The following is a 27,463-nucleotide window of genomic DNA, read 5'->3' on the forward strand; positions in this document are numbered from 1 at the left end:
CATCTCTGATCTTCAACTAACCAAAGTTATAACTTCATAGTATAAAATCGTTTGGTTTTAAATACTTGAAATTAAGTGACAAGAACATCCATTTCACTGAAATCTTAACTGTTTTATTGACAAAATAAACAACAACATCTTCCCAGAGGATGAATTTAACAGAAAGACTCAAAGCATCAGTTGTAAAAAAAAAAAAAAAAAAAGCAGTACTGAAAATTTGAAAAAATCTGATAAAATTTACAAATGCAAACTACCACTTTGTACAAAATCTTTTTTAAAGAAAGTTTAGTAATTTTTTAAAATACATTTTAACAGCTCAGAAATGCCCGTTTATTTCAAACTGTTTAGGTGTCATTTTCGTCTATGCGGGGAATTCTCCTTTCGTCTATCCTCATGTTTTCTTGATTCTCTGTGCTGGTCAGAGTAATGGCTGTACTTATCTCTGAGTTTCTTTGAGCCATTTCTGTATCGGTAGTCGTCTTCCTCCTCCCTTGGACTTGACTTATCATACAATCTCTCTCCAGACTTAGATCTTCCTCTTCTTCTGCTCCGATGTCCATAATCTCTGCTCCCGTGTCTATAACCTTCATCATCAGAAAGAGAAGCTCTTCTTTCTGCTTTCCGCAGTTTTGAATCATTGTGTTTATCTTCCAGATCCTTACTTCTCTCGTGGTTCCTATCCCTTCCACTATAGTAATCATCTCTGCCATTGGACTCATCCTTATGATGGTGTTTTGATACGTCATCTCTCCTATGTGCTTCATAATTGTCTCTGCCATTAGACTCATCTTTGTGATGGTATTTTGGTATGTCATCCCTCCTGTGTGCTTCTCTCAGATTTCGGTAATTTCTTTCTGACTTGCTCTCACTATCACTTCTGTCCTCTTGCCGTCTCCTTCCCAGTTTCTTCTCAAGTGTTTTCCTTTTCCTTTCTTGTTTTTTCCGGGAAGCTTTATCAGATTCTCTGGTTTTCTTTTGTGTTTTCCTTTTAGCTTTGGAAGCATCTGAAATTATAACAAATTATGGGAATAAGATTCTATTTTAATCAACTATTTGATGTATTAAACTACATTGAGACTTATAAAGAAATACTTCTGCAGGAAAAAAAAACCCTCTAACTTTTGTTGTTATATATCTGTCTGCAAGTTACAAAAATATGAGCTTTGCTTGTATCCCTCCCCTCAACCAAGGATTACATGCAATGAGACGAAATTCATCCATTCTTTTAACTGAACAGGTTCTGACTATTTCCAAATGTCTGGCTGCATTACAGCCCTTGTATTTTAAAATGAAGAGAAATCCTCCCTTGAAATGTGAGCTGAGTTCCATTATTCCTCTAAGCTTCAGCATTTAATCAGCAGCTCCACTGTTACTAACACATGAACCTCACGTGAGTAACGAGCAAGGTTACATCACATCCAAAACAATAAACACAAGAAAATATGATGTCAGGGAACACTCTTCCACATTTCATCCTATTTACCATGACTACACAGTTATCAAGAACGTGACACATTTTATCTCAGTTCTGACAAATATCAAAACCAAGCTGCTTCCCCAACTTACGGAGCATACCAACAAACCTGCACTTGAAAGCAAACCGTTACTAAGCAGTCACATAAACGGAGTACCTCATACCAAAAGGATAACTTGCTAAACAAGAATCTGACATAACATGCTTATCACAAAGTTTTTAGGTAGTGAAAGATATGCCTTCATATTTTAAGTGCTAAGGACTGACAAAATTCCAACAACCAAGCTTCCCTCCCCTCCTCTACTCATCTGTAGCTGTGACACCTGCAGAGCTTTTATCTTCTACCTATCTGGAAGTGATGCCTGAATTCTGAGAGCCTCTATGCATCATAAGCTTTTTACTGACTTGATACAGAGGACCAGGCACAGGCTGTAAAGCCATACATCAAAACACTCAGAAAATTTCTTTCAGAAAGGTCACCTTTTCCAGACCACCCATTATTTTTAAATTGTTTACTTTACCCATTACTTTCTGGAAGAGTTTATCAGTCAATGAGCTTAAAGATAGCAGTGGGAAAAAAACACTATCCTAAGAAAGAGAGGAAGGATAAAATAACCCCAAAAACTTTGTAGTACTGCAGCAACATAACAATGGCTCTGGCCTTAAAAATATATAAATATACTAATATTTTAGTTATGCTGCAGTTGCTGAGAAAGAAAGCAAAGGGTGTGTAGCTACTTTAAATGACTTTAATTATAATTAATTCTGCTTTTAATTAGCAGAAAATATTTTTTGTCCAATGATACTTGACTTTCAAAAAGAATGTATAACTACCTCAGAAACAGTCTAGATATGAATCAACTTCTGAATGTATCTCAGAGGAAGACTTTACTCTTCCTGTTTGCTCTTTATTAACAATCTGTAGATTTCACTCAACAGATGTGACAAACCATTACAAGCAAACAGTAAACACTAAGTTGCAGTAATTTACAGTAAATAATGATTATTATATGAGCTACAGTATCACAGCATTTAACTGCTTCTAATCACCTTGTGAAAATACTGTAGCCACAAATTGATATCATAGTACATCAAATATCTAAGTTCTACAGGAGCTGGTTAATCTGGCTAAACTAAGACATACTGGCAACCTGATAACATGCAATGATGGATCACTTTTGTCACATTTTAGAACAATAAGCTTATCTTTTTTTTCCCTCAACTCTATGAAGTTAAAGAAGTCTTCCCTCTGTTTGCAGCCTTTTAAAAATCAAGCCATAACCAGGTAAAAGACGTTCATTTTGTAGCAAGCCTGATCCACATTTACAAGAATAATGTTATCTCAAATTAGTATCTCACACACGATATTTAAGTATACAAAAATCAAAGAAAAAGTGAAAACTGGCTACTACTATATAAAAATACACATTTTAATGACTGTATTCCTTAATGAAGGAAGGACAAATAGTAAAAGAGAATTATCCTGAGATTGTCCTGAGATTAAAAAAAAAATAAAAAACAAGCACTCATAATATCAGAGTGCAGACTCAGTTGGTTTGTCACTAAGGACTTACCTCTCTGGTTCCTATCAAGCAGCTCAGCAGAGCTGCAGCTGTCTATGCAGGAACCATCTGGCTCTTTGCGGAACTAATGCCTTTTCTGACCCTATTTGACTGCACCCTCCTCTAGAGTGCTTTGCTGTCATTAATGTGATAGCTTTACAATGAAATGCAAATCAGATTTTGTAGAGTATCATTGCAAGAGGACAGAAATACATATCCAGACATGAGCAGTTCAAACTGCTTTTATTAATCTACATTTTCATTTATGAGGCACATAATAAATCAAATTAATTTTGAATCAGCAAGCTTCTGAACTACAGAAAGTCATGCTGTGTTATCATCTGCTCATGTTAAATAGAAGAGACTGTACACAGTAATTCATACTAGTAAGTACTTTACAGATTAAGCAATGTTTATGACACTTTATGTCTAAGAGAAGACTCTATCACAAAAGGACAGTATAAGATGCTAAATACTGATTATAACACAAAAACTAAAACACTAAGTTGTCAGCAAAAACCGATTCGTCCTTGAAAATTTCCCTCAAGACAAGAACCCTCATTATATCAATACACAAACCCTTCCAGAGAAAGAAGAATTAGAAATGGAGAATAAGAAGTAGAATAAAAAAAACTCATTGTTAGAGCTAATCAATGTTGTGTATGATCCACAAAGGGGCACATATTTACATAAGAGGAGACCAGAAACATGAAATTCACCCAGCTAAGCAGTGGAAAAAGAATCAGATGTTAGTTCCCAGAGTTCCCCACTAAGCATCCCGTACTGACATTAATACTAGCCCCTCCATTCTCCACTAGACTGAAAAGATAACTCCACGCAACAGGCATCAACATTGTAAGAAAGTCTTCTATAAAACGAAGTTCCTCAAATGCTTAATTCTCTAAAAATGGAACTCAATTTTTCTATTTTATGAAATAAGTTTATATGAGCAAAAGGTAGTATTTCAAAAACACATAAATTAAAAACAAAAATCTATAAACCACAGCAACACTGTCTAGAGCTAGTTTTTTTCTCAAAACAAGCAGATGTAGGAATAACAGTAAACAGAAGCATAGAATAAGTAACAGGTAAATAAAGTTATAGCTAGTGCTTAAATACCTGAGTCACTGCTGTTGCTACTGCTAGATGAAGAGTCACTGCTGCTGGATGACTCTGAGCTACTGCTACTGCTGTCAGAATCAGAATCTGAAGAGTCTGTTTCCGAAGATGAAGATGAATCTGATGACTCAACATCTTGTTTCTGAGTCATTATCATCTTTGGTGCATTTTTAAGATGCTCCCGTAATTCATCTCTAAACAAGAACAACATCATCAAAAAAAGAAGCTTTCCTCCCCCCTCCCCCCCCAAACTGAGAGGCAAGGAAGAAAGGCAAATATTAAATTAAAAACCAAAAATGTTCCTCACGTTAGTCCTCCAAGGCCAATAGAAGTGAAGAAATTGATAGCAAAGCGAGTGTTTCTTGGGTTATCCCGAGGCAGTAATCCCTCAAAGAACGGCTGCAATGTTCTGTAGAAAACAAACATCTAAGTTAATCAGTGTGCCAGTTTAGCACTAATTCTCACTGACATTAATAGACTTAAAAAGGAACTACATTATATTGCACAGCAAAAGTTCTCTTCATGCATTTTTCAATACTTTCTTTGTTTATATCTGTGATGCATATTAACAAAAGTACTTCTGAGAGTTTAATAATGTGCTGTCATAACCTGACAGTACAAAGAGCCTGATTTTGTGAAGCCCTGAACAGACTCATGAAAACACGATAGCTAGTGTTAGCAAAGGATATTACTTGACGGTCACAAAGGTCAAAGATCTAGATAACTATGATGAAATTCCATCGTAGAGGGCCCTAAAATGGCTTAAATTCAAGTTTACAAGAGCTAAAGCTTCTACTAAGTTTGTTTAGCAGACAGAAGTAACCCCAACTAATGGAAAGTAGCCCCCAGTGACTGAGATGAACACTGCCAGTACACAACGTGCTAAATAAACACAAATGCTTGAAATAATGTTACTGACATCGTACTCAAGGACAAGTAACTAACCCTAGAAAACCTAGAATCAGGTCCTTTTCTATTAAGTTTTGTCAAAACAAGCAGCCACAGCAACTTTCATTACTGCTGACAAAACACTGAAATAAATAGACTTGCACTTGATACATTCATACACAAGTTGAACTGCCTTTGGTTATAGAATATTGCAGCTACAGACCCACAGATGTGGCTGAATTTGAAAACAGTTCTTATCTGTTTCTGATGAATCTTACCTTTTCTGATGAATGAATTCAATTTACTATTTTTAAAACAGAACTTCAACTTACTCGTCCTTTAATCTTGCATTTAGATTTGGAAGCCCCATATATTCACTAAGTTCCTGAAAGAATATTTTGACAAAAATCCTACTGGAGGATGTAGTTGTTTCTTCACTCAGTATTATACACTCGAGAACCTGAAAATGTTTAGGAAAGAAAACAACATTAAGTTTGAACATGCTTTCTTTCATTTACCTTAAAAACCCTTTGGCCTCCAGAAATAACTAGTAAAGACTGCATATTTATTTCTGTTCACCAATACACACTAATTCCTGGTCAAAACTTTTCTTCCTTGAAAACTCTGTTCTAACACCTCTAAGAAATTTCTGATCATTTTTAAACTAGGATTTCAGGAATTACTCTGTCCAAGAAAAATCCATGAAAGAAAAACAGGCACGAGAACTCCTGGGAAGTTAAAAGATTTGAAACAAATGTTCTAAAGAGGTGAGATATCTGGATTAACTTGTGTATGCCTGAAGAACATCAATTACATTATGTTTAGTAACAAGAATAAACGAGTATGAAAATAGAAGTAGAATCATAATTATTTCTTTGTTTTTAGTTATATTTTTATAGCTCAGAATTCAAGATTACCTTTATTCTTTCAGCACTTAAATAACAAAAGAGCAGTGTTTAAAATTATATAAAACTTGGAATTTTTCTATATATGAAAAGTTAATTTTAGAAGATTTCTTTACACGTATTGTTTGAGAGACAGACAATTACACTGCTGATTAGCTAAAAAACAGTGTACATTTTAATCAACCAATTCCAGCTGAGCTCTATAAAGTAACAACTCACAGCCACTAATGAAGAACTGTGGGAGACAGAAAACAGGTTAGGATGTTCAACGGAGTATCTCAGAATAAATTTAAAATAATTCAGCTTGCTACAAGTGCCACTAGTTCCAAAATGCAGAATGAATACTAAATCCAATTTATTATTGACTTCTGAAATACCGTAGATTAATAATTAAATAAAGGTTATGGCAATAGCCAGTTCTACTCACACTCCAGGGAATTGAATCAGTGTACAATAGATGAGCAAACATCTTGGCAACATTCCTCAATTTGTTTGTTTCCAAACGATGAATGGTATCATATTGTTCCTTGAAAATAGCTTCAAAGGATTCCATATATTCTTTTTTTAACATGCAGAAACGCTGAAACAGTATTGTACAATTTAAACAACCAGATTAATCAAAATATTAAACATGCAAAGAACATATGCATAAATGACTTATGCAATGTAAATGTAATGCTGCTAATATTTATCACAAGAACTTCTGTTAAACTAAAACTTAGAGAAATTATCTTCAAACACATTTGATCGCTTTCAGCAGTTTGTCAGAGTATGAAACTCATCTGCATTGCAAAATAGTAATTATCAATTTTGACCTAAAGCAAGTGATTCAGCAATTTATTTTACTTCCATACATCAAATATTTTCACCAGATGTAACCCTTCAAGTACAACCTTCTTCTTGACATCATTGAATGAGTATTTAAGATGGGAGAGGCAGCAGGGAACACAGCTAGAGGCAAGACACTTGGGACGTAAACAGTGCAATGAACATAGAAATTAGCAGTTATACTCTACAGCTTTTCAACATACATATGCAAACGTTTAGTGCTTCATAACACAATGTCAGGAGAAATATTTCCTCAAATACTGCATTAAAAACAAACAAACAAACAGAAGTAAACACTTCCTCCCATCAGAACTCCTTACTCTTTTAAGACAACTGTTTGACTTAACAACTTAGCTCTGTCAGTTTAAGAGATAGGTGAAGGTTAAATAAGAACTAAATTTGTAGTTAGACTAAAAAAAAAAAACCCAAAAAAACCAACAACAACAACAAAAAAATTAAGATGCTAGCTGTTTACTAAAAGACAACAAGAAAAAACAGGGCAGCAATTATTGTTTTGTCTTATAAATAAAATCTACTAAGCAGCTGAAAGAACAGTCTCTAGTCAATCATTAGCACAAAGAAAAGTATTTTTCCAGTAACTTGCAATGCATTTAACTTCTTTTAGTATCAATGCCTTGGCCTCTGATTTACTTTTCTACTGTAATGGAAAAAAAAAGGGGGCCAAAAAAGCAACAGAAGTTGAAAATGAGTTCTAATTCTGCATTCACTATGCTTATTACAATACAAATGCTAATTCAATCAATTAACGTAATCATTTTCAGTATAATAAAGACTATTAGTTTTACTTATCTATTAAAATTGGTTTGACACAGTAAACAGAGTAAAGCAAAAGAAATTATCTACCATCAAGTGTAAAATCTGAAATTAGAACTCACCCCTGCCAGTAACCCAAAGAATTTCTCATATGTTCTTTGCTGAGCACAGCAGTCAAGTATCATGTTGCAGAGTTCTTTCTGATTTAAGATAAAACAACATTTTATCTAGGTAAATTTGCTGTAGCAATACAAACATCATTACAAAGTATCAAAATATTGAGTAAACACATCCATGGATGCCAGCTTTGAAAGAAGACTATTTACACAGCTTCATTGGTAACAGCAGTAGTTCTCCAAATTTCTTGTGTTTATGAAGCAATCTCATGGTCTATTTTTGAAGTTTTGGCATTTGTATTTTCTCTTAAGCTAAGCTTTTTGAACCAACTCACTGTACAATCTAATAACAACAGCCAAAACTACTTTACTAACTGACTTTACCACAAGAGCAGAAAATACCACTAATCCCTGCGTTTAGAGAAGACTAAGAAATCCATATTTAATTATACCACGGGAGACCCCAGAATAAGTAATACCTTAGCAAATGTTCATTGTCTTTATAACCAAACATTAGACTTGGAAACTAAACAGATGCATGCCTATGCCTATCCTTATAAGTAGGAACGGATAGCTCATGATTTACACTGAAATACATCTTTACACAAATCTTAAAATAATTATTTCAATTTTATACCATAATATTTCTCTGTGTAATGGCTACAATTTCACATGGTTTTTTTATTCACAAAATAACCACCTAGTACTTAAAGCTCAAGACACATTTTTAAATCCTACTAAGAAAAATGAATCAAACAGAAAAAAGGTGGGTTTTTTTTTGCTGTTGTTTGTTTTTAAAAGAAGTGAGAAGAGCATAAAATAAATGAAAACAAAAACAAAACAAAACAAAAAAAACCAACAAATCCAGTAAGAGATCTTTTACCGTTGTGAATAATTTGGAAAGATTAACCTTAGCAAGCTGATCTACCTAGACTTCCTTTGTAACTAAGAGAGATGAATTTTTCTTCTATGGAAGCTGTTTTAGGCTCCTGTTTGAAATCAGCCTCTAGAAGAGCATCTTCTCTTTTTGGCTAGGAAAGACCCCAGGAAGTAGAGGCAGAGCAGCCTCCCAAAGCCTTTACACACACACACCAGCAACAACCTGCCTTCCATCTCTCTGCTGTCCAATGCATGTGGACATAAGTAAGCACCAGCTATGGCAGTCCCACAGAAGATCCTAGTTGCCAACTACCCAAAACAACCAGTTCCCTCCCACTTCACAAAAAGCAGCCTTTGAGGAATAAAATATATCTGTCCTCCTTTCTGCTCATTTCCCAATATAATCACCCCAAGATAATGACAGTATCACCCCATAGCAGCTACATCTATAAATATACATAAACTGAATGAATTGTGACATGGCTTAGGGCACAGTCACTAATGTAACCAAAGCAAATATTCTTATATATGAATTAGAAGCCATCAAATACTGGGCCACAGTTTTCCCCCATAAATAGTATATTTTCCCTTATGACCTACTTCATGGCATAAATCAATTTATGACATTCTCAAATAGGTTTTAGAGTATCAATCATGCATCTTTCATGATTATTTAAAATAAACTTTACATTAACACTTGCATTAAAAAGTTGGATAACAAAGGAATAAATAACCTGAACTTTTGATTGAGCTGTCATGATTTGAACATTTTAATCTCTTTATATCTCTGATCAGTTTAGAGTAACATATACCAGAGTAAATATTCTCCTACTTGTGCACTCCTCCACTAAGCTTGTGATGTGAAAATAAACATTTTGCCCATCACACACTGTACTTAGAACAAACAGAAAGCTAAACATGTTTACAAGAAATAATCCTTTCCAAAGGAAAAGAAAGAAACAGAAACCTAAGTTAATGTTTAAAGGCTTTCTTTTCAAGACTGTCACATTGGGTTAGCTTGATGTATTAAAATGCATATTAACTTTTTATATTATCCTGTTTTACAGTAATGTTTCAGTTAATCAGTTTTTAAACAATAAAAAGGGGTGAAGTGCTGATGCCATTGCTAAGTAACCAAGATTTGAAAAACAAATTACTTCTTTTCCTCATCTTCAATGCAATTACAACATTGTTATCCCCTGTGGTTTACAGTAATTAAATATTTTAACATTTTAATTAAATATTACAATGATTTCTAGGAGGGTATCTTGAATAACCACATGCATGAGAACAGCTTTACCCACAGACATTCTTGCCAGTGTCATCAAAACAACTCAAGGTTAGGTCTAGAGTAACTGTCTTTCAGATTAAAAATTAACAAACTTGAACATGATTTAATTATTTTTTGAGAGATGTGACAAGTTCACATAACAAATCAAGCTTCAATTATAACTTAAAAGGTTATTTAACTCATTTCTTTGCTTCCAATGGTAAACACTTCTAAAGATGATTACGGTGAGGAAAGCCTGTGAGTCTTACACCAGCATTTGCTTTAAAGAATGTAACAAAGGCTTCCCAGTTCTGAAGACAATTTGTATACTGTGCTGTTCAAAGCCTTCCATTCAATGCCAAACAAATACCCAGCTTTGCTCAGAAAGTACAGCTACCTTGTCATGAATTAAATATTTCAAAAATATCTGATGTCCAATTCTGGTTAAGTGAATGATCTTCTTTTGTGACAATCTTTAACTCAATACTGTATTGTGGAAAAATGGCATTTCCCAGAACACTTGAGATGGAAAATAAGGAGAAAGATTTCTCTAAATACACTGCATTTCTCCTAGTTCTCCCTTAACGATTCCTGTCAAAACAGGGTAATGGGTTGGACTGACTTCTGTGCAATCTTGCAGGGAGATTAGTTTCTTTCTTAAACCAGCATTACTATTTTAAAGTACAAGCATACCCTAGCCACTCTACAATAAACCAGCTTCAAACATAAGGGCTACATTAACTTCAGAAATAAAAGTTAAGCTTTCTTGTTCCTTTCTGATTCTGTGTTTCTTCCTACAATATTCTTCCTTTTTTAATTCATTCTCCCTTTCTGCCATGATTTCTTTCTTTAATAAGAATGGCATTCAGCCACTACTCCAATTTCAGAGTTGACCCACAGGCGTCCTCCAAGAGGAAGCTGCTTTGCTCCTCCTCCTTCCCTAGCTGGAAGTGATGACATTTCCTCTTTCCTCCCTTGCCAGCCATGCAGTTTTGTTCCCCCACTGAATATACAAGCTGTATACAAATCTGAAGCAACCATGAGACATCCCTTATCCACAGGCTATTGATACTTCTTAAAAAATACAAGTTCCCATGCTAGTACATATGTTTCTACGATCACACAATAACTGAAGGAGCCAATATGATGGAAACAAAACTTGTAAGGTATACAGGTTGGTTTACATCACTGTAAAACATAATTATCTAAAATTAATGTCTTGTGTTTTATATGTGGTTGCATTGCTTCCACAGGTGCTGTTCCTCATTCTTTTCTATTTCATTTCAGCTGAAGTTCATTTTACTACTTTTAAGCTCTCCCTAAAATTGCATATTTTAATGAATGCATGTGCCTATTTTTTCCAGCATCTCCCTCATCCTTCCCTCAGTTCTCCGAATTCTTGCACAGAGCCAAGGCTGACCAAGGGATGGAAGGCACTTCAGTAGCAGGTAGCTTGACAAATTGCACTTTTGGCAGCTACTATGCTGCCTCCACATCTGTACTGTTAGGTCAGCTGATGTTTTTTCTTCAACTTCTATTATCACTTCGCCTACCTTTTATTTTACTTTTTTAAAACCTCAGTTTATTTTATGTTTAGATAATTGTATGATTGAAGTTGAACATGCTCATCTGAAGATGATTAGACCTACAGGATTTTATGTAGGAAGAACAAACTGGATATAAGGATACATATGTATTTAATTGTGCTGCTCTAAGTCTGCTTCCTGCTACAAATTTGCAGCACACAGGGAAGGCTCTAGTAAAACAATACATTGAAGCCACACAGCATCTGCTTCCTTTCAGTCTGAATGGCACACAGGCAAAACTTAAAATTAAGCAATGCCACTGAGATGATGCGGCCAATACCATCTTCTTAGGTTCAATGCATAGAGGTTTTCAAGACTAAAGCCTATCCAGAGTTCTAGCTAACACCAGGTGCTTGTAACACAAAAACATCACCTATGTCTTTATTTTCTATTTCGGTATACACTGACATTTAAACACAGAAAGGGCAACGAGCTTCTCAGCTAGGCAATTAAATAACCTATTTTTACATTATTAACACTTTCATTAATGTTAAAGATATGCAGTTAAAGGAAGCTATTTTATACTTATTAGAAACATTTTAGTAAAAATTTCACCTACTACAGCTATGAAGTGCACACATTCTATTAAAAAAAAAAAAACCCAAATACCAGAATTTAAGGCTAGGCACATATTGGAAAAATAACATAAAATCAATCTTAGCATTTTCTCATTGAAAAGATAAACAAGAAAAACAAAGGCACCTTCTAATAGATTTCACGTATTTTAAAAAGTACATTTTAAAATGTAAGTTAGGTTTCTGGGAATTCATTCAAAATATACATGATTTAAAAGTTCTCCATTAATCCATTACTATTTATTTCCAAGAGATACTTCGAATAATCTCGATACATAATTAGCTACTTTCTCCTGCAAACGTTCAGGTCTGTGATCCTGAAGCCTAAAAGAGTAATCTCTATTCAGGTCATGAAAGAAATCTCAGGTCAAACAAAGCACCTAGCTCATTCCCACCTAATTAACTCTGTTTAGAAACTGTTTTCATTTTTTAATACATAATCTACATACAAACTAGAGGGAAAGGAAGAAAGAAGATAAACTGGTTCCACAAAGGGCATTTTTCAAATTTTATCTCAAGATCCACATTCTGCAGTTATGCGTGCATTTCTGATGTAACTTGGGGGATTATACTGATGTCAATGGCACTGTGTGGTACACACAGTAAAGCCACAGAGGACCTTATCTATTACATTCTTATATTCTAAATATAATACAGTGTTTAGAAGCAGGGTTTTTTTGTACTTAAAGTCTTCTGAGGATCTTGCATGTGTAAAAACTAGATCAAAAATACAGTGTAATTCATAAGAATTTAATCAGCATAAAATGGTCAGACAGTAGCCTAATATAAACAAGCCTTCATATCAACACTCTCAAAAACATCACAAAATCAAATTTCTTGTGGAAGCATGGATCCATCTCAAACAAACACAAAGGCACTGGTAATACTGATAATTCTTTCCCTCCTTAATACCTTTTCAACACACCTAAGGAACAGACCTGAAGCTCATCTTCACACCATCAAACATTCTCAGCATCAGTTCACAGGGCACATAAGCTAACTTATGCATCTACGTACTGAATGAACATGCTGTAAGCAAAGGACTGTTAGAAGCATTCCTATGATTCTACAGATTGTAAAGAGATAGATAAGCAGTTAAAAAAAAAAACAACATACAAACATCACTACACCCTATAAGTTATTGTCTCTCATATGAAACTGCAAGCAAGTCCAGTCCTAGTTCAACCTAAGTCTGAACTAAATTAAAGGCTTCCAACTCCCTCCCCATCACCCCCTTCCCTCCCCCCCAAAAAAATGTCCTGCTACAAAATACAGGAAACTGAATTGAAAGACTTAAGGATGATCATGCATTATAGACTGCAACAAGGCTGTGAATTAATCATGGTGCAGTTGCCAAACCAACCAGTTGGGATGCTTCATATTAGACAAAAGTAAATCAGTAAATCTCTGAAATCATCAACTTGATCAGAACCGAGTTAGCAGGTTGAGATCATCCCTCTCCATTACCAGCTTCCTGGACTATGTTTTCACTGAATGTCATGCCAAAGTAAGTACTCCTGCTATCTTTAAAACTAAATTAATAGCACGTGCAAGACACTCTCAATCCCCCCACCCCAAAGTAGGACTCCTTGACAAAAGTGTGACTCCATCCTGTAATAATGGAAACGTGTCAAACGCATGCATAACTCTTTCAAGGCTGTGCTTAGAAACACTTCTCATTCCAAATACAAAAGGAATAAATCTTGTGACCCATTATTTTTGTTTTGTATGGCCATACTGAAGGTCAGATATTTTTATAGAAGAAGCCTTAATATAGTTTAGAAAGTTCCAAATGTTGCTGTATACAAATTCAGTTTACATCATAATTAAGAGGGAGAACAAACCAAAGTAAAACCCTTCCAAAAACAAACAAACAAAAAAACACATTGCAAATACACTTTTCACTAAAGGAGCAGCAATTCTCCAGGTAAGTACTTGTCACTCCTGTCTAGATCTGAACTACCATGAAGATTCTGAAATTATCTTCTTTCAACTGAAAGCATCACAAACTGAAACATAATCCTGTTCAAGAGCTGAGGTAATAAAACCTGCCAAGGGAACGTAAAGTGAAAAGCCTACTTCTGATATTTTTCATTGGGATTTTTTATTTTTTATTTTTTTTTCTATAATAGTTTTGAAGTGAGAATAACTGGCAATACCACATTACTACAGTTGTAACTTAAATTTTCTTCTTTGGCAATGCGTTGGATTCATGCCGTTTTAACACAGATAATAACAGCACTTTAAGAACAGGAATAGTTTTCTCTGCCAAGATCAAACATATGCCCAAAGCAGAAACTGAAAAGCTTGTTTAGAACAGCTTGTCACAGACTGCTGTACAGACTACAACAAAGCGCTTCAACTTTTGATCTACATGCTTCAGTTGGGTCTAAAAATAAAAAAAAACACCACCAACAAAAAACCACACACACTCAAGAAAAGGGGTTTTTTTTTTTGAGCTTCAGCAACAGGTTTTATTGTTTGTTCTCTGTCATGGACTTGACTCGCCTAGGTATGTTTGTTCTGTTTCTCAGCATTAGGTGGTAGTATTTAAATATTCAGAATATCAAATTCAGAATTTAATGGTCATTTATTATTTTTTTGCTTTTAAGGAAAAAAAAAAATCACAATTGAAATTGTTATTTTTTACAGAAAAAAAATGAATGAAGGAGGCTTACTTCTTGAGTGTTCCTGTAAACGCAATCGAAGCCTGCAGACCAAAAGTTGAAAGCTGGAGAAGAAAATTGCTTGTAAGCTTTCAACAGAAAATTGTGCAAAGTTCTTTTTATATGAAGAATAATAGGATACAGAGGTAGACAAATTCTCATCCAAAAAAACTGGGCAGGAAATACAAGAATAAGGTATAGGTGAGTATTATGAGAAAGGGGAAATATGTGCAGAATTATAGAATCCTTAAAGTTGAAGGGACCTCTGAAGGCCATCTAGCCCAACTTGCCTGCAATGAACAGGGACACTACAGCTAGATCAAGTTTCCCAGGGCCTGATCCAGACTTGCCTTGAAAATCTCCAGGGATGGGGCATCAAGCACATCACTAGGCAATCTGTTCCAGTACCTCAACACCCTCACTGAAAAATCCTTTTTCCTAATATCCAATATATCATATCACATCTAAGTAGCTGGAGACCAAACATTAAACAGGAAATGGATGACATTTATGCTCAACAGAATTATTTCTGAAAAAGCAGTTCAAGTTCATAGCAGAATGAAAATTGTCTCCATTTGAAGTTACAGCACAACTTACTAAAGATTAAAGATTGCCAGCATTCCCATAGACACTGATTAGTACATACATTGTGATACCAAAAAGCGTTATTAGGTTGTTCTGTTCCATAAATGATCTATTTGAACCTTAAATCTCTTCTGCAAGTTAGATCAGTGTGTCAGATCCATGACAAGTATTAAGCATACCTACACATTTGTTGCAAAGTGGTTGATGTGACACAATCTGTAATTCAGCCACTGACAAAAACTCCTGAAGTCAGTCCTGCTCTATTGCTTCTGAAATCTCAGCATGTAAAGATTTGAGACAACTGCCTGGAACTAATTAAGACTTCATTAGTCTCAAAACTGTCATTCATATCTGTCTTCAGGTTCCAAACACTCTTAGTTTTTAGGTAGCATTTGATGATTCACTACTCAAAACTGTGGAATACAGTTTTACTGATAAGAATTAAAGAAAGTTGGTTTTTATTAGGTAAAGTGTTCTGAAAGGAAGAAATTCACATTTAACATAATTAGAAAGCAAATTTTGCAACAAAAAAAAATTTACATGTCCCAATTTTAAAAGAATAGATACCACAGTGAATGACACTCAACTCTACTATCTCAGCCTTGTGATAAGTGTCACTCACAGTGGGGACAGCACAGAGAATGAGCTCTACAGGATCTTCATTAAATGAGAACTGAGGCCAGGATAAAAGTTTTATGAAAAAACAACCAACAAACCATGTTATCATCACTTCTCCTACATTCAAACGAAGCTGCAATTTCCTTACAGGAATAAGCATAAGTTTATCTAACATTTCAGAAATGTATCAAGAGCAGTTAAAACTTGGAATCAAAATGTGTGAAAAAATGTTGGGTCAAGATCCAGCATATTCCTGAAAAACAGGCTCTTGGAACTTTCAGTTAAAGGGAAACAAACCAAAACAGACGGGGAGAGGACAGGGAGCTTTATGGCTAAAGAAATTCATCCCAGGACTAGTTCCAATTAAAAAACAAGTAAGAATAATTTCAACAAAGGTTTCATCTAAGAAGATGTGGGATATAAGATAATTTTTGTTGTTAAGAAATTGAGAGTCAAATCAGATAGAATGCTTTCATCAAATCAGATGCCCTGCCATGCATTTAGCACATGGACAGATCTGAGGTACATAAATTCTTCTGTAATTTTAGTATCTAAAGCTGATTGTCCTTTCCACTCTCTCAGATAAGGAAAATGCATTTTTCTTTTTCCTCTATAAAGCACCTTAGGAGTTGTAAGCCTACACAACGAGTCAAAGCTCTCACACTTTTGATTACGGTAAAATATTATTAGGGAATGAAAACAGCACAAAGAGAATGCTGCATCTAATGAAAAGACGTGGATTAAAGCAGCCGTAACTGCAGTAATTACTTAAACTACTATGAATCATATTTTGACACTAGCTTCTCTCTTTTGATAGAGCTATGAGTACATATACACAAAAAGCCAGGAAGTACTCTTCAGCATTTAATTTAAAAGGCATCTGATCAATAGTAATTGCAACAGAACCCTAATTATTTTGATCACATAACATCATTTTTTTCAAATAGGATGGTATGCTAACTACTACCAATCATCTACACACCACGGATTTTAATATTCAAATACAGAAATTCTTATTAATCTACATGTAGTTTATTCCAGAGTGTTGTAAGTTTAATATTACTATCTGTGATTATTAGAGAAGCTTGAACGATAAGAATGGCAGGAAAAAATATATTGAAATGAAACAGTAGGAAAACAAAGTAGCACTGTCCAGAGACTTAACCAGACAGCTGGCAGGATATCATGTTTTGTATCATCCCCTATCTGTTCTTGAAAAATAAATCAAAGTCAGTAGAAACATTCCAGAGATTGCAGTCTAGGTGGTAAAAAGCTACCGTACCCCAGTCAACATTGTATTCTGATTGATTTTGATTCCAAAACTACACCTGGAAGTTGCTCTTAAAGCTTTCCTACAAAATTAAGAATGACTAACAACTTCTGCTTTTGCAATGCAACAGAAAAGCACACATTTACTCATTTATTTTGCATACATTAATATTCTTATATTTTTAAATTTGTGATTGACAGGTGAAATATGAAATTTCTCAAAGCTCACACTTTTCTCTCCATGTCTATAAAACACACAATCATGTAATTTAAAAGATGAACACTTGGTAAAAGCACCACACAAAGTATATGAGAAGTAACACATTCAATTAACATGTGTTTCATTAGCATGTAAAACAATTCACTAAAAGCAAAAGAAAACATCTTAACACCCAATACTAAGTCAAATCTCAAAAAATACCTAGTTTTCCAAAATGATGTGGTGGAAAAGCCTACTGCTCTATGCACTTCAGATTCTGACTAATGTAGACTTTCCTTTTAAATATACATACTTTTTCCTTATAGTTCTTGACCACAGAATAGATGATTGTTGAGGGACACAGCAGTGGGATTAAACACCAGCAGTTGAGAAACAGGCAGTAGAGCAATTACTGGTATTTAAGTTATATCTGTGTAACATAGTTTGTGCATTCCTGATTGTTCTCTACTCTTTATAGCTGAACTGATTTTATGCAACACAGCATTTTTTCCCCACTACTTAGAAATCTTCAGGTTATGGCTTCGCTGGAAGCTATAAACCTATGCATGCTTAGTATTACATTTAGGTAGAGGTGAATCATTTCATGTACAGAGTTAAAGAATCAGATAAGACAAAAACATAGCAGTCACCTAAACTGTCAGATCACTTTCACGTGAATTACTTAGTGGCTTAAGGACAATTTTCCTTGAGAACACACACTTCTGAGGATCTTGAAGACTGTAACTAAGCATCCATACACAAACTGCTTTAAATCAATATACAATATTATTAGGAAAAAGAAAAAAAATGACAAAACCAAAAACTGAAAGCAATGACATGATTTCTTTTTTTTTTTTATACCAACCTATATTTCAAGTCCTACTGACAAATTTCACAACTGCCTGAAACTCCTGAAAGAGAACTCCATTCTCTTTCAAAGTCAAAGAATGACTTCCAAGTTACAGTACTTTGTTACAGGATAACCATTCCAACAGTCCAATCAACAAATCTTTTCAGACTTTAAGCAAACATTTAAACTACTTATTAGCAAGGAGCAATTGCACAAAACAAAGGTGTTAGGAAATGTGTCAGCCAACATCCTCTAAAGATTTAAAGACACATTTTGAGGAAAAACAGCTTTAAGGAGACACTGTCATTCACCTACTTGCTATACAAACTAGGTCCCAGGACAAGTAAGGCTTCAAAATACTATAAACGTGATTATGAACTAGTTCTATAACAACAAAAAAGATGCTTACTGTTTGACTTTCAGGAAAATCCATCTTCAGCAATTTGTGAGCACATTCTTCAAAGTCTAAGCTGCAATAAAATAAGAATTTTTTTTTTTTATCTATGCAATGTACAACTATGCTGAAGATTTGAAAACCATGACTTTCACTCACTCAAAAATTGTGATTACAGCAATGATCATAGAAAAGTCACAATACACTAACTTGACAAATACTCTAGAACAAAAGGTTTTTTCTTGGAATGATGATTTAGGAACCCACTGTCAAGATAATCATCAACTTTAAAAAATGCAATATGGAGCCTGGTTTATAAACACTACATGCAAAAATAGACTTAAAAAAAAAAGCAAACTAAAATTCAGTCACATCAAAAGAAATGCAATGCTTATAAATTATATAATATTTACCTTGACTGAATAGCAAGATAAATTGTACGACGGAAGGAGACCAGGTTGATTTCTGTTTTGTCATGGACAGTAACTTTCTGGCCTGTGAAAGAAACACAGGAAATAACAAAATATTAAGACAGATTTTATATGCTTATATCTTTCTGAACATATCTGTTTTTATTAATTCCAGAAAACATTTGTGTAAATACTTGTGTAAAAGATATTTTTAAGACCTCACAGTTTTATCTTTGTATATTTATTTCTATTGGAGTAAAAAAATTAAAATTAATGTTCACCTTATCTATGACTAACAGGTAAATATTTAGATAGAGATACAAAAAGCCTTTTCAATTTTAGCTCTTATATTACTTGCTATTATTCAACACTTAAATCTGGGAATAATTTCAGATTAAAGTCTCCCCTAACATTTAGTGCTCTTACTTTTATAAAATGTGCAAGAGAACTCAAGCTTTCCTTTGCAGTTTAGCTAACACCCCCCCAAAAAAAAAAAAAAAAAAAAAGAGTAACCAATACTCCAAAACAATCACTAGTAAGTTGCCAGTCATACACTTACCATCTTCATCCTCCTCTTCATCTTCTTCCTCCTCTTCATCGCTGCTTCCAGCTTCTTGATCTGGTTCAGATTCACTGTCACCTTCATCAAGAATTTCTGAAAGAGCAGTATGCCAGATTAAAGGGGCACAGAGCATAGTAGTTTCATTACCAAAATAACAATCAATCTAACATGTAAGAGCAAAAGGATGCCTCAGTTAGAGAAAGTATCACAAGGTACATCACAATTAACTAAAAACAGCCATAGGAACAATACTGAGGAATATCCTGGAAAGGAGTGTGATGAACTAAAATGCAGTTATCTGGGCACAAATGTCACCTGCTGTTAAACAAGAAAAGTGGTAACGATAGTTGGGTAACTAACACAAAATACACAAAGTACACAAATACTTTACATATAGTAGGCATGTAGGATGTGTAATAAAAATACATCTATTACGTAAAAACAGGTACGTACACTTACCTTTCTTGAGTGCTTTGTATTTCTCTTCATTTTCCATAAAACTGGGATCCATCTTGAAAACATCTTTAAAATAAAAACAAATCATCAAAATACAAAATGAAAATAAGACTGTATACCAAATCTTTAGTTTGCTTTTGTGTGAGAATATTTTCCATGATCGTATTTATCTCTAACTTACTGAGAACATCCTCTGGGTTGTATTCATCTTCTAAAGGCAACATATGAGTAAACTGATCTTCCTCTTCCACTAGATCTAATCCCTCTGGAATGATTGGATGATCCTTGAAGCCATCCTTCCGTACAGCAAACATGACTTCTATCATGTACTGAACACGCATGTCAATTTTAGACTCATGGAGAATGTGTCGAAGACGGTCAAAGATTGCTTTGGAAAAACATTTAATACAGAAAAGGACTTTATATAAATATAAACACAAACAAGGAAAGGATAATGTGTTGGCTCATTATAGAAGTTGCGCCGGGGAAGATTTAGATTAGACCCGAGGAAACATTTTTTTTCTGAAAGAGTGGTCAGGCACTGGAATGGCCTGCCTAGGGAGGTGGTTGAGGCACCGTCCCTAGCGCTGTTCAAGAAGCGTTTAGATGAGGTGCTAAGGGATTTGATTTAGTAGTTGGGTAGGGATAGTGATAGGAGGATGGTTGGACTAGATGATCTTGTAGGTCCTTTCCAACCTAATGAACCTATGAACCTATACTTACCATTAATACCTCTAGGAGAAACTTCTGTTAACTTGAGCCCACTCTCCTTAAGAAATCCAATTGCTACTTCAATACTGTCATCAGTAGGCCTTTCAAGAAGCAAGGTGAGCATTTCCAAACATAAAACCTCATGAGCCTTTAGAAAGAATATCAGTAAAGAACTAAAATTTACAATATTTCTTTGAGAATGTCATATCACTTCTTTAATTGCACAAAGCAACACACGACAAAGCTAATTAAGAGGTCAACATTTACATACAATTCAGCTACTCATATTTACATCATTCTCATAGTCAAAATGACTATACTGTTTAAATGAGGCAACACTCTAATAAATAGTTATTAACATTTTGTCATTAGCAAAAACAAATCAACCAACCAACCAGAATGTGTTTACATATATTAAATAATACTTAGTTTTCTAAAACTAGCTGGAATTAAAACACTTGTTTTAGTAGTGCATGGTGATTCTAACCAGCTCAGGTCACTTCCAGGATCGTGCATATAAGCAAACAGCATATACTGGACTAATTTCTATATTGGACTAACACCTGGGATTGAAATCCTGACACTTCTAGAACAGAAGATGGTGGAATGGGAAAAGATACAAATTTGATTCAAATGCAACTGAGTATAATTCTGCCTACAAAGATGACTAAGTCTGTATGAGATTACAATATTCCAAGAAAACTGTTTAGTATTTGCAGGAATTCACTTGCTTTCTATCAGAAGCTATCAGAATACTATCCCAAACATACACACGAATTCTTGGGAAGCTCTGAGGTGCAGTGGCAAGAGATGATAACTTCAAAGCTACATTACCACACAAAATCTTTTCTAAACCCAAGAACTTACAGTAAGCACTAATAGGAAATCTGAACTCAGTTTTCCAGTAACTTAAAGAAAACGGGAAGTAGATTCACTTGAGTTACCACTATCTTGAAGCTAAAATAGAAAGCCATATAAATTATGAGTCAAGTAAAAACAAAGTTACATACCACATTCTGATTCATCAAGTGTGCAACGAACTTTGAAGATGTCAGACAGAGTTGCTGCAAAAGAAACAACTGGAAACTGTAACATTCTATACAGAAGAAAAAACTCCTAACTGAGACATTCTGTAATTCAGATTTGTGCTTACCAGTCAAATTAAGTCAAGAAAATAACTATTTTGGTATACTGGTGATTATTCTACCATTAGGACTGCATACTTAAGTAAAATATAAGAACATCACAATTCCAACCTGAAGTCAGTTGCCAAGCTTTCAGAGTACTTAAATACCACTTTAGTTAACATACTCATGTTCTCATGTTAGGTCAAGCATAACAATACGTCACAGTGCGTAAGTCTTTTCCTTTGAAATACCTAACTTGAATATACTCAGTACAAGTTTGACACAGCAGAATTACAAGTTTTAGTATGTTGTTTCTTTACAGTTTTTACATACCTTATCATTTCTGCGATATCCTTTGCGAAAATTGAGTATCAACCTCTTGAGAATCAATTCACCAATATTTGGAAACTTTGAATTAATAATCGCCACAAGAGCCGCATAAACATGGGTAAAAATTGGAGAGGCACCCTGAGCTTGCAAAATGGATCTAGACAGCAATCCCCTGCAAATATACACAAGTTTAAGAACAACATTTTTCTTATAATAAAACTCTGTTTTCATCCAGTACGTATCACAAAATTGGACTGCTTTGTTAGAATAGTTAGGAAGATGCTATACAGTTATTTTCAAACATTTGGGCACATTTAGGCAACTCATTCTGTAAAACTCCATTTGTTGCACAGTGAACAAGTTCAGATAGTCTTAAAATAATAGCTTGTCTATCATCGGATATTATCCATATTAGAACTACATTTTAAAGTGATAAGCATTTAAAAACTCTTTATTTTGTATCCTGCAATTAAAATGCAGAGCATTCTTAGCTTTGAAATGTGTATGAGCTGTTGTCTAAGAAATAGACATTTTATTTTCATAAAAGCTCTGTAAAAATAAAGATGTACCAAGGTATGATGAAATCAGAATAGGCAAAGCAATGCTTTTTTCAGTGCTTCTTTCAGATGAACCTCCATTCTAACTATGGTTTGCAACACAACTTTTTTTTAAAAGATCATTTCTTAGGAGCCAAAATGAATAGAAGCAGAGGGCTCATGAGATGATAATGATTACATTAAAAGGACTCATAAAATGACAGTTATTACATTATCTAAAGAGCTCTCCTACGTGTATCAATAGCAAAGTCTGAAAAGTATCTTCTGAAACATCTAAAAGATGTGATTTTCCCAACATTAAAATGTTAGGAATGTAGGCACGTAGACTTGGACCATCATTGCATTAATTCGCTGCAAAAGCTCAAGAAGAAAAAAAGCCCTCAAAACGTGACTCCTAAAGTACTACTTCTTAAAGGATTAATAAATGGAACAGAACTTATTTGATATGAGTGTACAGGAATACTTGGTTTTGAAACTATTAGCTACATCCAGACGCAAATGAAACTAGTAAATATGATCTTATCTAGACTTGAGCAATCGCCATGATTTATAACTGATATCCAATAGCACAATAACCTTTTCTCCACGTTACAAAGGCAAAGATGAAGGTGGTAAACAGTCTAGTCAAACAGCTGTAGTAAAATGCTTTGCTAAATATTGGCTGGAAATTATTTACTTCACATGAAGTCCAAGAACACAGAAAGAAATAAACCGACATATAAATTGAAAGTCATTCAAGTAACATGAGTAGACAGAGCTAAAATAAAAAGGAAACATACTGTCTGCTCAACTGTTTTATTCTTCCAAGTATGTGCTCCCCCCCCTACCCCTCTGCCCCCAGCCACCTGCCTCAAGCAGGGAGCCCTTCTGCACAGGATAATATAGCCCAAGTTAAAAATTTAAGTCAGAATAGTAACCATACACTAGACATATGGTGATAGAAGAATGAATGATATATTGACAATAAAAAAAAATAAGAATTGACCTAAAATATTTGAACACTTACCTTCCACGAACAATATTCTCCTGAAGCAGCTCATGAATGATGTTTTCTATATTAGAAACGTTTACTTTATTGACAAGACCATTGATGGATTTCTTCAAGGCTTCCCAACTCATTCGCTGATATGCCAAACTATCACAAAGGTATCACAAATTAGTAAGCATAAATTTTTGGCGGCACTTTTAAACATATTAAAATGTAAAGGTACAATGTACTAAAGAAAATATTCAATGCACAATTGTGAAGACTAGCTCACAATTATACACAATTGACTATGAACCCACCAAATCAATTCCCCACCGATGTGGTATAACCCAGAATGATTATCTTTTCAGAGTGTTGGGAAAACAAACAAACAAAAAAGCCTGTTTATGCACTGTATCCTACTTTTCAATTAAAAACAGAAGTAGACATGGTCATAATTTGCTGTGTTATTTTCCTTGTTATCTGTTTGGTTAGTATTTTGTTTTTCTCACAGAAAGGTAGAGAAGGAACAAGACTTAAGAGAAATGGCTCATTTTTTTCTGATTAAAAAGATACCTCAAGAAGTATCCCATTTACAACAACATCCCTTAAACCTTTTTACTGTTTTGTTTTTCAGGACAAATTCTAACGTTACCTTCAACTTACCTATTTTTATCAGTAATTTGTTCTTGCATCATCCTGAGCTTGGCAGGTGGAATATATGCACCACCTGTACGAGTAAGGATTGGGTCCACTTCTTCTTTCTTCTTCTTTGAAGTTGTCTCCTCATGAGTATTTGAGCCATGAACTGTTGACTTCTCTGGACTCCTATGATCAGGGGAAGAGGGTCTTCTCTTCCTCCTCCGATCATAATCTCTTTCCTCCCACTTTTCATAGTATCTGTCTCTTCCTCTTTCCATCCTTCTAAAAAGACAAAAGAAAAAACAAAAAAAACTCTTCTGTTGTTTAAAATGAGTACCTTCATACTAATTGGAAAGCAGGCCTTAGTACTCACCTTCCTTCTGAAGTTCTATCATCATAATACTCCCTTCTTGAATATTCCTGATCATATCTGCTGTCATCAGAGTATCTTCTCTTTTTGGGAGATAAAGACCTGTCACGCTCTACATCCCTATTCAGAACCCAAGACATAAAATTCTCAGAAAAAGGATTAAAAAACTTACGCTATTAATAACAACTTGCAACACAGTCTGTTACATAAACACAAACAATTCAATTTCTGCACACCAGTCTTAATACATGCATCACTCAAATACAAGACATTCCCTTTATAAATAATGTGCTGCCAGACAGCAAAAAACTAAAAAATAAAATCATTAGAAGCACCTTATATCATGGAGAAATAAATGCTAAATGTTAGTAATGTCAAATACTAATACTTTGTACTTCTTGAAACACAAGCATTCATTTCAACTACTTCGGATGGTGGTGCATGAAGCAGAAAAGATGCCATTAAAAATGTCTGCCTTTGATACAAGATATTTCCAATTAAAATATGAAATACAACTAAACTGCTAATGCTTCATCTCCAGCATCAGTAGACTGTGCTTCAATTGATATTGGTACATCTCTTGCTGGCCTCCCCAGTCTTGCTATAAATCATCAGCTGCATTCCATGAAAGAAGGCCATACCTAATTTCCATTTTCAAGATCCCTGAGATTTTAACTGAGAATTTTTAGGTATTTAGTCCTAAAGACAAATCTATTTAACTACTGCTTTGTAGAGTATTTCATTAAACCTGCAGTTATTTCTTACAGCAGTAATATATAAAAATATACAATATTCAGTTCTCACAATTGTTGTTTGTTTTAATTTCTCTCTCCCTAGGAGGTGTATATACATAGAAATACAGGGTATATAAATCAATCATTTCTACCTGTCCTCTGGAGACAAACTTCTGTGACGTGTACTGTAGTTTTCTTTCCTTTCATGACTGGACCCATGCTTTAATAAAAGAGAAAGAAATTCAACTTCCAAATCATAAAAAAAATTAGTGTGAACATCAAAGTGTATGATGACTTTAGCCCACAACGTATTTATAAGAAGCAATGGTAATCAAATAAAGCTAATAGCAGTCAGATCACAAGGAGATCTACTTCTAAATAACACATACTTAAACAGCTGCTATAGGATACTTTAGATGCTAAGTTCTTTCATGATTTCAAGAGTCTAAACACAGATGAAAAACTGAACAGGTTACGAAAAAAAAATTCAAATTGGATGAGACTGAGTATTTTCACAGTTTACCCTGCTTCTAAATACTTCACAAGGCATTTACTATGGATTACTAGGCTAGACTAACCTTCAGTCTGCCTCTTTTCCTTTACTATTTTTTTAATCCATACATCCTTTTACACTTTGTTGCATCATGTACAATACTGTTAACAGACTTCTACCAGTCCTTATTTGGCAAGTGGCAAGCACATTTCCCCTCCTCTGAAGATTCTTTTTTACCTTTTTTTCTTTTAATTTATTTCTTAATTTCTTTCTAAACATTATTTTTTCCCCCTTACTCTATCATTCATATTTATATAAGTAAAATTTATAAGCTATTATTATTTGACAGTAACAAATGGTAAAAGATCAGCTCTCAGGAGTTCTACAGCATCTGCCTTTGCCCAAGCAGACCCAAATAGACAAGGGCTCATAGGAGTAAAACAATGTTACCGACGTGCCTGACCCTGGGCGTTCTCAGGTCTCCTTGCAGAAGTAACTATGTTTTCTGAAAAACCTGTTTCTCTCAGCTCTTCCCGATCAGGCTTCTTGCCACAGGTTACAGCATACTTCCCAGCCCATTTCCAAAGCACCCAAACTACGCACCTGGCTAGGTTGCTTATTTTGACAGGTGTGGGAGCACTATTATAATCGCCTCATCAGGAAAATGTGAGAATATACTATCCCTCAAGCATCTCTATAGAAAGCTACTTAGGTCAGAAAGGCTGGAATGTAACTAGGAGCAAAAAAGTCCATGCAGAACAAGAACCCCACTGAAAGAAGTAATGAAGATTTCACTCAAGTTCACTAAAATTATAGTGAAAACGAATGTAGTATTTCCACAGTATTTAAAAAAAAACAAACACTTAAGTCCAATTTTTTTCCTCGCTGCTTACCCAGAAATCAACCCTCCCTTCTACTCTGAAATGTACTCTCCATCCTTTAAAGATGAAGTTTAACTCCCACACTAAGAAGCACAACTGACGCAGTAACTGCAACTTCCATGTCTTAACGTCATCATTAGTTTCAGCATCCCTTTACTACTTTCCCCTATGTTTATGCTTTCTGCTGAGCCACCATTCAGCCACTTCTGATTTACTATTACATGCCAATAAAGTTCAAAACTTCCATTTTGAGGCCAGCACACACTAGGGACCATAACCCACTGACCCAAAAAGTAACACCTCTGTTGCCAATGGCTGCTGTCACGATTGCTAGCTTTACAATCCGTGTTTTGTTGAACAAAGCATTAACTGGAAAGCAAATATCAGCAACAGGAGAATAACAAAGGAAGCTTCAGCTACTTACATTTATTTGTGTCACCCTGCTCTTCATCTCGACTTCTGCTTTGTATACGAAACTCAACGTGCAGCAACGAGAAAATCCAAAGCACAGATCAGTTCATCAAGAACGTTTCATCTACAATACACAGACGACAGCAAGGACTTTATATTGCACAACATAAATACTACGTTGCTGTGCCGCAGGCCCAGCCGCGCGGCGCCCGCCTCTTCCGCCCCCTGCTCCGCAGAGCCGCGGCACAACAGGCC

At 34.8% G+C, this 27,463-nt stretch overlaps 1 protein-coding gene across 1 annotated transcript; it reads right to left on the bottom strand.

Moving 5' to 3' along the window:
* Window positions 1–201: 201 nt before the first annotated feature.
* CWC22 (CWC22 spliceosome associated protein homolog) lies at window positions 202–27,463 on the bottom strand. Its single transcript, XM_065751155.1, has 19 exons — window positions 27,222–27,463; window positions 25,576–25,643; window positions 24,693–24,809; window positions 24,344–24,601; window positions 23,717–23,845; window positions 22,157–22,325; window positions 21,707–21,760; window positions 20,709–20,844; window positions 20,167–20,373; window positions 19,989–20,051; window positions 19,527–19,622; window positions 18,971–19,052; window positions 18,573–18,633; window positions 7,673–7,750; window positions 6,376–6,528; window positions 5,376–5,503; window positions 4,463–4,564; window positions 4,156–4,349; window positions 202–1,004 (listed from the first exon to the last, which is right to left on the bottom strand). Exons 1-19 carry the CDS (start codon window positions 27,246–27,248, stop codon window positions 352–354), a joined length of 2,775 nt encoding a protein of 924 aa, XP_065607227.1. The 5' UTR covers window positions 27,249–27,463; the 3' UTR covers window positions 202–351.

Source organism: Cyrtonyx montezumae, unplaced genomic scaffold (genome assembly GCF_038088225.1).
Source record: "Cyrtonyx montezumae isolate F1298 unplaced genomic scaffold, pur_monq_1.0 scaffold_7, whole genome shotgun sequence".
Taxonomy (NCBI): domain Eukaryota; kingdom Metazoa; phylum Chordata; class Aves; order Galliformes; family Odontophoridae; genus Cyrtonyx; species Cyrtonyx montezumae.

Bases quoted from the DNA above. Each gene is read 5' to 3' on its own strand.
- CWC22 (XM_065751155.1), bottom strand. From the start codon at position 27,248: ATGAAGAGCAGGGTGACACAAATAAAT. The intron at 20,052-20,166 runs GTAAGTTAGAGA...TTTATTTTAAAG, and splicing joins CAACCCAGAGGATGTTCTCA to ATGTTTTCAAGATGGATCCC. The intron at 18,634-18,970 runs GTAAATATTATA...ATTTTATTGCAG, and splicing joins TATCTTGCTATTCAGTCAAG to CTTAGACTTTGAAGAATGTG.